Source organism: Mchenga conophoros, linkage group LG3 (genome assembly GCF_057382185.1).
Source record: "Mchenga conophoros isolate Kocher_MC1m ecotype Shallow Benthic linkage group LG3, M_conophoros_male_GT1.1, whole genome shotgun sequence".
Lineage (NCBI taxonomy): Eukaryota > Metazoa > Chordata > Actinopteri > Cichliformes > Cichlidae > Mchenga > Mchenga conophoros.
This window is the reverse complement of record NC_140528.1, coordinates 35,957,509-35,968,678: the sequence shown is the minus strand read 5'-3', so window position 1 is coordinate 35,968,678 and position 11,170 is coordinate 35,957,509. Positions and strand designations below refer to the sequence as shown.

At 42.3% G+C, this 11,170-nt stretch overlaps 1 protein-coding gene across 1 annotated transcript; it reads right to left on the bottom strand.

Annotated features, from left to right (window-relative positions):
• Positions 1-795: 795 nt before the first annotated feature.
• Positions 796-2,181, bottom strand: LOC146578402 (nuclear factor 7, ovary-like). Its single transcript, XM_085267812.1, has one exon. It carries the CDS (start codon positions 2,179-2,181, stop codon positions 796-798), a length of 1,386 nt encoding a protein of 461 aa, XP_085123938.1.
• Between the last annotated feature and the right edge of the window lie 8,989 nt (positions 2,182-11,170).

The window sequence follows — 11,170 nt, the reverse complement described above, 5'->3', positions numbered from 1 at the left end:
GAGACAGAAGGGGAACACAGCTGGGAGGAATAAGACCTGATGAGACAGGAGGAACAAAGCTAGAAACACAGACATAAGACGGGAACATGAGCCTTCAGAGTAAAACAGGAAACAAGACATGAACCGGGGAGACGTAGTACAGGGGGAGGTGACAGACGCGACAGCATGAACTTGACAATACAAGACACACAGACATAAACACACGAAGGGCAAGGGAGGCTTGATACAAGGGTAACATAATTACAAAAGGACTGGACTACCTTAAAGAACCTAAACAAACAATAAACATCAAAATAGGCTAAACATAACACACTGGGTCACACGACCCAGGACCATGACATTTATACACCGAGTATTGTCCTTCCTTCAGCCCAAAGATCGAAAGAATTGGGAGGATTTAACACTACCCAGGCATTATAGTGAAAGGGTTATTATTAGACTTACCATTATATAATTTACCATTATATTCTCATATTGTATTTATAAATTTTTAAGTAAGGCTACTATTAGCCAAAGTATACAAAGAAAAGAGTGCTTTAGCTTTAGCACTATAAATCTCTTATAACACTGGATGTTGAGGCTATTACTCCGTCTCAGGTGTAATAACAAGGGTGACCAAAGAGAACTTCAAACTCTCTACTCCATGTCATCTGACACATCATGTGGCTGAATTATGACACTTTTTTGTGTGATTATTACACTTGTCTGTGAAGCTTTGGGAACAGAAAGAAACCAAGTTTCAGTTTAAAAACTTTAATTCACTGACAGGAAACAACATTAGAAATATAATCATCCTCAACTGATCTGCTCCACTGACACTGACACCTTCAACGGACACACGTTCAATTTACATGACCAAATATATGGAAACATCCTGTGAGTGAATGTGTGTATGAAGGTGTGTATGTGTGTGTTAGTATCAGGATCAGAGAACGACAGCTTTTCTCTGTTCCAGTCCAGATTCACTCTGATCCTCTGGAGATTCTTCTCTACTGAGAGAACAGTGGGTGGAGCTGATGGTGAAAATGATGAGTATTTACCTTCATAGAACCCTATTCCCCATAATCCAGACCGTACACTTCCCTTTCTCTGCACAGACTCTGCCAACACCCCCAGTCCCCACCCTGTATTATCACCAACTTCGACATCCCAGCTGTGAGTCCCTGAGTTAAAGCCCTCAGAGCCCAGGACAGAGTAGTAATTATCAATCCTCTCTGGATTATCAGGAAGCTGCTGCCTCTCTCCTCCATATCTCACACTGGTCAGATCTTCAGACAGGATGAGGTTTGGACCAGCAGTGTTTGGGTCCAGGATGAGAGGAGTGTAGGAGACCATGTCCTTCATGTTGTTCCAGATGTTGAAGGTCAGGTTGCCCAGGTGTTTGGCCTGGTCTATCAGAGCTCCTGAGGGCAGCTGTGGATCATCCAGCAGGGGGCAGCGCTGGACTCTTTCCACTGCAGCTTTGTAGTTGTGCAGGAATGAGACGTGTTCAGCTCTCAGCTCCTCCTCTGTGGCTCTGACTGTGTCTGAAAGAGCTGCTATCTCTCTGCTCAGAGCCTCCATCTTCTCCTTCATCATCACACTCTTCTGCTCCTCTTCCTCCCTCAGTGCAGCAAGCCTGGCCTCCTCTTCCTCTGCTAGAAACTGGTGAAGCTTCTTAAACTGCTCCTTAATCTGCCTCTCTGTGTGTCGGGCCTGGACCTTAATGTGTTTTACTGTTTGATAAAACTTCAGTTCATCCTTTTCACAAACCTTTAACTTCTTCTTTAAGGGCTCCAGAGTTTCCTGAAGTTCCTTCTTGTGTTGTTGTGCAGCTTCATCGATGGGTCTGACTCTGTGGTTGGCATGTTTTTCTGAGTCTCTGCAGATGACACACACTGGCTGCTGATGGTCCAGACAGAAGAGTTTGAGTTTCTCAGAGTGCAGACTGCAGAGAGCCTCTGAAGCTCTCTGATCTCTCTCCTGTAAGAACGACTCACACAGGTTCTGTAAGTCCAGGTTTAAAGGTGGATCATACTCTGATATTTTCTTACAAAGTGGACACTCGCATGTTGGTCTCTCTCTCCACCATCTCTTCATACAGTCTTTACAGAAGCTGTGGCTACATGACAGAATAACAGGATCTCTGAAGACCTCCTTACAGACCGGACAACAGAGATCCTCCTCTGATCTGGAAGCCATTGAGTCTGTGAGTGAAGATTGATGTTCAAAGCAGACTGTTGTGTTGTTTATCAGATACACCTGAAATTAGAGAAAAGTAAAAGAAAGGAATAAGAAATATTGAAAGAAAGAGGACACAACTTATACTTCCATATTTTACCATAACATTATTCATTTAAGTCACAACTTAACTGTACTCTAGTGTAAAGGAAAATTAGATTTTTGTCATTGTAATCACATTGTGTAATTACATAGCTCTACTATTATGTATTCTAGATTCCACTTTTATATTTTAATACGTTAACTGAGTAAATTTTCATGCAATGCCAAGCTCTCTTGAGGTTGTTTCTACTGAGTTCTACCTCAATCTTATTTTTATACCTCATCTTAACGTTCTTTATTGCAGCCCTCACCTCCTTCCTCAATGTTCTAACAGTGGAAACGGCTTCCTCGTTAAAAGCAATTGGCCTTTAAAGAATGAAATCGTTGATGTCTTTAGAGAGCCACAGTTTGTTATTGGGGAAAGTCTTAAATTCTCTAGATGGAATCACTTTAGCTTTAACTCTTTAGAGATGTAGCTACACACCACATCGCTACGTTCATCCACATCGGAAGTGCTCTCTTGAAATGGGGACCACTCAGTGCAATCAAAACACCCCTGAAGGGCAACACAACTGTCTTTTGTCTAGACATTAGCCCGCTTCACACAGGTCTTCTCCCTCCCGTCACAGGTACATAAGCAGGGAGGAGATGAACATCATTGTGATCTGAAGAACCTAGTGCAGGTCCAGCCACAAGACTTTTTTGCCCCCTTAATTGGTCCATAACACAAATCCAGAGTTCCATTACGCCTTGTAGGACAGGGGACACATTGAAAGAAATTGTTCAGTGATTTCTTAAGATTACAGTTGTTAAAATCACCAAGAACAAAATTAGGAGCATCCGGAGAGAGGGACTGCAGATTGTGTACCACTTTAAATACGGCATCAGCAGCAATTCTAACATTAGCTTTGAGATGAGTGTAAACAACAGTGACAAAAATTTTAGGGAATTCTCTCGGTAAGAAAAATGCCCTGAAAGATACTGACAAGAGCTCAATGTGAGGAAGACAACCCTTCCCGCAGAGTAAAATTATTACACCAGCCCTGGTTGATATACAAACATACCCGTCCTCCATGAGATTTGTGTGTTGTTGTATGTTCTCCAGTACATACATGATCATGATTAGTGTCTTTCTGAACAGTAACAGGCTCAGGCAATATGTGTCTGCGATTTCTCCTGTAAGTGTTTCCATCTGACTGTACCAGGTAGGATCTAGGTTCTTTTCGAAGTTCCTTCACCATACCTGTGCGGTCATAACCCTGTGGGGTCTGTAACCTCACTACGTGTCCTTCGTCAAGAGGTGGAAGTGGTCGGCTGGATCTGTCATAACAGACCTTCTGAGTCAGTCTAGTTGGGCTTTCATTCTCTCAGATTCACGGTGTTGTGGTTCAAGCAGTTTGGTTGTGATTGGGAGCGTAGTTCGAGTCTGTCTGGATAGAAGTCGTTCTGCAGGAGAACCCAGGTTCACATCAGGTGGAACATTACTGATATTCAGCAGGTTGAGAAATACATCAGTGCCATCTCTGTGAGATTTCTCCATCAGCTGTTTAGCACTGCACACTGCTCTCTCAGCAAGCCCATTGGATTGAGGATACTCTGGACAGCTGGTGACATGTTTAAAGTCCCACTGTGAAGCGAAGTCTTTGAAACACTGGCTTGTAAACTTCCTTCCATTGTCTGAGATCAGAGTGTGTGGAGCACCATAAACTGAGAAGTGTCTTTTTAGCTTCTTGATGACTGTCGCTAATGTCAAATCCTTTAGCAGGTCAATCTCAAACCAGCCTGAGTATAAGTCGACTACTTCTAAATAGCAGTGCCACTCAAAGATATCTGTAGCCACAGTTGACCAAGGAACTTCATGCAGATGAAGGGGCTCTTTTTGTTGATGAGATTTAGTGCTGTTACACACCGAGCAGGAAGTAACTGTTTTTTCAATATCTCTTGACATGAACGGCCAGAAGACGATCCCCCGTGCTCTCCGCTTGGTAGCTTCTACGCTGGAATGTCCTCTGTGCATGATGGTGGTGTAGTCTCCTTGCAGGGATTTTGAGATCACGGCTTTGGAACCTTTACGAATGATGCCATTATCCACAGTCAGCTCATCCCTGAAAGGAAAATATGGATGAACTGCCGTGGGAAGGTTGTGGAGTTGTTGTGGCCAACCATGTTTGATGAACGAGCTGAGCACTTGCAGTGTCTCATCCTCAGCTGTGTGTCCTTTAAGTTCCTCCAGGCGTGAAGAAGAGATGCAGCTCACCGTCATGACATCAAAGTTGTCCTCTTCTTCAGACTGCTGGAAAGTGGATCTGCTGGGAGCTCCAGCATGTCAGCCAGATACATGTGTTTTCCACATTTATATGTGAGGGTGATGTTTTATTTTTGGAGCCTTAACAACATCCTCTGTAATCTGGCTGGTGAGGGGTGAATAGGTTTCTTTAGTATGGTGACCAGTGGCAGATGGTCTGTTTTTTACGACCACAAGCTTGCCATAAATGTAGCCATGAAACTTTGTACATGAGAAAACAACAGCCAGCAGCTCTTTTTCCATCTGAGCATATCTGGTTTCAGTGCCTGTCAGAGTACGTGAAGCATATGCCACAGGTTGCCCTTTCTGTAAGCAAGCTGCACCAAGACTATACTGTGATGCATCGCATGTTAGTGTCACAGGTTTGCTGACATCATAATATGACAGAACAGGTGGATTAGACATGTGCTCTTTAAGTGCTTCAAATGCAGTCTGATGCTGTGTGTCCCACATCCACTCGGTGTCCTTGTGTGTGAGCTGTCGCAGAGGAGCTGTCAGATGGCTGAAGTTTGGAATGAATTTTCCAAGATAATTGATCATCCCCAGGAACCTCTGCAGGGCTTGGACATCCGTTGGAACTGGCATCTCTTTGATTGCGGCTGTTTTAGAAGGGTCTGCTTTAAGTCCCTCGCTTGTGAAAATGTGTCCGACATAACTGACCTGAATTTGCACTTTAATGGGTTTAGTCGCAGGTTTACTTCTCTGGCACGATCAAGGACTTTTCTCAGGTTGTCATCATGTTCTGTCATGGTTCTTCCGCCGATGAGTACATCATCAACAATGATGGCACATGGATACCCAGCGAATATCTGCTCCATGGCTCGCTGAAACACCTTGCATTAAAACCAAAAGGCATTCCTTTTGGTTTTCATTCATTCATTGCTGAATGATGCAAGTCCCATTTCTCTGCATGCACATAGTCCAAATATTGGCTGAACATCTTCATTAATAACAAAGAATGATAGCACACGTGACTGTCCATGCAGAAAACACTGCAGCCTAATTACACTTGAGGTTTGAATCTTGCTGCCTCCAAATGCTACTAGGTTAATGGACTTGGGGTGTGCTTTCATTTGTTAATCTGCTCTTATAATGTTAACCATTTTCTTGGGAAGCACATTACATTTAGCATCTGTGTCTACTTTCATCTCAACAGGAATCCCATTAATCTGCACGGTGACAAAAACTTCCTCTTTGTGTTCCACATGCACATCAGTCGCATGGATTTGCTTCAATCCGTAAATCACTTACATTGGATTCAACAGTCTCGCCAGTCCTCTGATTCCGTGTGTTGAACTTGTGTCTTTCCATCCTGACATTGGTTTGTGGGCTGCACATTTCTCTGAATTTTCTCTTGAGGCACTCAGGATCCTCCTTCGATTCTGCAGGAATGAGGACTCGTCCTCCATCGCCGGGCTCTCTCGCTTCTGGTGCGTAAACAAAAGACCGCTCCCGTTCTATGGCTTCGGGACCTGCTAAGTTGAGCAATATGTAGGCTTGTGTGCACGCTGGCTTGTCAGAGTGTGCCACCGCTATAAAAATGTCATACTCTTGCTCAAAAATGCGCTGATTTTCAGCAACATTACCATTGAAAACAAGCGGGTCAGGCCTCCTGAATCCTTCCGCCATGTCGGCTGCAGTCCGGATACAAATAAATGCACCCAGAAAACAGACTTGAGACAGAAAAAAAAAATTAAAAACATCGTCAACTACGAAGTACGTGTTCCGTCGTTTCTGACACCATGTTGTATGTTCACCAGTATGATAATGATGAAGCAGTAAACTCAGTTAACGTGGTTTTATTAACCAGCAGAGAATTTACATGCTTGGATTCAATAACGGATTGCCGCCTATACCACTCAAAACATACACAGACCTACACGGATTAGGACAAAATACCAAACTAACAGCTGGTTATCTACATGTATTACTCCACAGTTCCAATCCAATCTGACAGGGGTCCAAAAGCCACTGATTTGCAGTGAAGTGTCACCATCAGATGAGCATCACTGTATTCCCATAGATAAAGCACATTCCCTTTTAGTGCATCAATCTTGTTCCTAAAAAATTGGGCATTAGCTAGGATCTTAGACTGCAGAGGAGCACAAATCTTCCTCAAAATTTTCCTTACACACTGATGCACGCTGTCTTTCTTTCCGCATTTTCTCAAGCCCAGGGGCTTTTCAAAGTTAGTCTTTAACTGGGCAAATAAATCCTCCAAGAGTAATATCCATCCAAGTATTATGTCAGGGTCGGACGGTGCCCTGACCGGTCGACCTGCCTGTGTGTGTTCTCCTCTCTCTCACTCTGTTTTTTCTCCGGCTCCGCTGCAATTGTTACGCGGTCGTGTAGCAACGAGAGACCTCCGACCCGGAAGCGCTGCCGCTCTCAGCTGCCTCACCTGTGACCGATTCCTCGCCAGCTGCTGTCAATTATCCACCATCGTTGGCAGGACTATTTAATGGTGTGGCTGAGTGGAAAACAGCGCTGGAGTATTGCACCAAGCTGGGTAGTGACTCTAGCGCAGAGAGTGGTAAAAACAGTGTAGATAGTGGAGGGAGGCTAATTGTGTTTGTTTTTGCCTGTTCCCAGGAGCGAATGAGATGGAGAGATGGAAGGAGCGACTTTGCTGATTTTTGGGAGTTTTATGGACACCAATGCACTAGCACGTATCACAAGGGGATAACGGGAGATGATGATGGAAAGGACTTGCACCGTGGATAACTGTGGACTGGTTTTTCTTCACTGTAAATAAAGACACTGTTAAACTTTTATGAGAGGTCCACGTCTGGGTTCGCTAACTCACCATCTTTAACACATTAGAAGAATCGTACGTAAGAAAAACAGGATCACCGTAATCCACGTAGTTCCTCGCGCATGTAAGTAATTGAGAGTGAATGACTCCAGGTGAGCATTGCCACCAACAATAAAAATAAGGTGTAAAAGATCTCCATCTCAGCAAAAACAACATAAGAAATGAATCAAGGAAACCATTCACTTGAAAGTTAACGTGGTTCAGAACAGAGTTAAAAACAAAAGAAAAAAAAAGAAAAACACCAATAAACGCCTGCTGCAGGTCGCCACCACGTCCCCACATGAAGGCTAGGCGAAGAGGGTGGGGGACAGTAACAACTGGATCCGGATTGGAATGAAACGGATGCCAGGCACATGTGTTTAACACAAAATAAATCTTTATTATAATCAATTAACCCAATAATTATATAAACAGTAACAACAGAAAGAGGCAGCAACGCTGGAATCCTTCCTGTGGGGGAGAAAAACTCCTTTTGGTTTTACCTGCTGATGTCAGACATGACATCATCAGTAAACAAAATCAGGAAATGCTGGGCGGCCTATCCCACAAATGACCTACATAAAAACCTCAGTGAGGACTGTGGCTGTATCCCAATTCAGGGTCTGCTTCCTTCAGAGGACCCAGCCTTTGCGGTCTACGTAATGTTGGCATTACTAAATCTGTCTGAATGCTTACATATATGTGTAAAAAGAAAATGTGCGAGCTGTGATAATTGTTTCTGATAAAATGAAGAGTAGACGGATATCTTAAATATCCATTTAATGGGTGTGAAAATCATAACTGCTTTAAGTCATACAGAATAGATATCAGAGCCTTAAACAGGCTGACTTCTGCTAAATGGGTCAAACTGGGCAGAAAGTCTACAAACACATAACATCCTTATAGAATATGATGTAACACTATAGATCAACTTACCTCGGAATATATAAAACATATAAACAATTACAGCAATATGATGCAACAAACACAGCAGCTACTGATCCAAAATACTCAAAGCTTCATAGAATTCTGCTGCTGATACATACTTTAGGTTTCTGAATATTAAACTTGTTTCTGAAAGGCCTTTAAATGGGGCCTTGAAGGATACAGACCCTGAATTGGGATACAGGTTGTAACATCATACCAGCAGTTCTGAATACTTCCTGGAGTGATTTTAACAGTCCAGCAGAGTAAGCACAGCTGGAGCAGATCACACTAACGATGAAACATTTCCATTAACATTGATAAATCATAAAATTCTTGTTGCCTTAGGCAGTGGTGTGTTAGTGCCAGCCTCATATATATGTGAACAACCACTTCTTACCTTGTATATAAACAATGGCCCTGTTATGATGTCACAGGTGAGGCCGGAGACAGATATCTGCTCAGAGTGAACAGAGCCAGGTCAATAAAGAGAAACTGGCACTAAATGTGAGGACTGTCTTCCCACCCACCAGGTCTCCCAGTTTGCACTCACTGGCTGGTGTGAAGATCCTCAGCTGTTTGTGGCGTCGCTGGCGTGGTGGCTAATGTTGACCATTTCCTTTCAAAAAGGACAAAGTCTGAACAGCTCTCCTTCGGCTCATCCCCTCACACCCACTCTCTTTCTCACATACAGATAAACCGATGGGAGTGCGTGACATACAGAAGTCCACATTAATTATTGACGTGCTTTTATGGCGCCATTGGCTCAATAATGTAAAGTTGGGTTCATATTTATTTTGACACTGTGAGGTTTCGTTTTTTTTACCTGCTTACTGAAACACATTTCAATTATAGTTATATAATGGACATAGACCTCTAGACTCACAGCTGCATTTGAGGGTATCCACATTTAAACTGGATGAAGGGTTTAGGAGTTTCTGCTCCTGAACATGTCCCACCCTGTTTTTACAAGGGTCAATCTTATCTCTACGTCATCCTCGTCTGCAGTGTTGGGAAACATCCTCTGAGTGAAAAAGTATGTCAAGATGAAATGTTTTCTGAGATTTTTAGAAGTTTAGATTTAAATCAGTTCACATCTCAAATATACACCTAATCTGATGAAACACAAAAACCTTCTGCTGCAACTGTTACTTGGTGAGTTAGTTCAGCCATGCTGTTTGTTGATTTATCTTTAGTTTTGTTGGCTGAAAGGTGAATTTGATTTCACATCACATCTCTGTTGCTCTAGTTGTTTTAAACGTTTAGATCATGTGGTTTACTTCTGTTTTTTTATTTTTTTTATTTTTTTTAGGTTTAGTTACCTCATTCCTGCATTAGTGTACAGCAACAGGGGCTGCTTTTGTAAGTGCTAATTATATCAAAAATAACATGTGGTATGACTGCTATGACTACTGCACTACTACTACATTTAAAACGATGACCCTATGAAAAATATTTTTTTAAAGCCATGAGGAGTATAAAAAGGTCAAATGATGTGCAAGAACTTCTGAATCAAATATAGTGTTGTAGCAATATTTTGAGAGTTCAGAATTTAATTTTTATTATGGTCATTAAACATTGTTGTTTATTTGATGTAGTATTTATTATTATTATTATCATTATTATTATTGGGCTATGCTTGTCAAGTTAAGGCTGTGTGCAGGTAGGAGTGGAAGTAGAAGGACCCAAAGTGCAGACACTCGGAGGCGGAAAGTAGCTCAAAACTCAGCTTTTATTGCTGGATGGCAAAAAGTGGCAAAATGTAACAAAAATCCAAAAATCCAAATAAACTAACATGACCAGGCAGACAGAACACACAGCATAAATGAGAGTAGATCGCGACACAGACACAGAGAAACACAGGGCTTAAATACACAGAGGGAGCAATCAGTGAATGAGTAACAGGAGGGAGACACAGCTGGGACAAATCAGAACTGACGAGACCAAAGAAGCGTAAACTGAACACACTGAGATAAGACAGAGACCTTCAAAGTAAAACAGGAAACACATAACACAGACTGAACAAAAGACACAGACTCACATGCACTACAACAGAGGGAACAGAGACGTGGGACCAGGGCAGACACAGACACTGACTGGACACGGGAACATAGCAACTAAGGATACACAGAGACGCGAACTAGACAAGGGGATACAGGTGACAGGGGAGACAGAGCAGCTAGAGAAGACAGAGACATAAACCATAAGGCAGAACCAAGAACCCAAAGACTGGAAATAATAAATAATATAATAAACTCCAAAACCCTGGGTCAACGACCCAGGCATCCTAACAATGCTGAGGCTCCACTGCTCAGTCTTTGTCTCTTAAACCCCTCCTAAATACTCAGGTGGGTTAAGTGGGTTAAGTTTGCATCTGTCAATAACTATAATAATATAATAATAGTATAATAATATAATAATAGTCCAAGAGGCAGGGTACACTCTGGACAGGTCACCAGTCTGTTGCAGGTCTCAAAAATGCTATGTCCCAATCCACATGCTGCAAAGGCCGCATTTGAAGGCTAATTATGTGACAGCGGCGTGACGAATGCGTCCTTCATTTCCTCAAATTTGAGGGATGGATTAGATGGAAGATGGATCCTTCGTGGCTATCCCAGAATTCATTACACAGGTCAGCCGATTCCAGTTTCCAAGAATGGCAACAGCTACTTAGTTTCAATATTACTCTTATTACTCTTTCCAATACTTTATTAATTACATTTTTATTTAAAAAAAAAAAAAAATATATATATATATATATAAAAATACTTTTCTAATGCCGCAATGGTGAAGGAGCACGGCTACAGAGTTTGAAAACTTACTCTCATTTCACTTTCTGGCTCACAAAAAACAAAAAACTTTTAACATATTTTCAGGCAAGAATG

Excerpts from the sequence above, each read along its gene's own strand:
- LOC146578402 (XM_085267812.1), bottom strand. The coding sequence starts at position 2,181 with ATGGCTTCCAGATCAGAGGAGGATCTCTGTTGTCCGGTCTGTAAGGAG.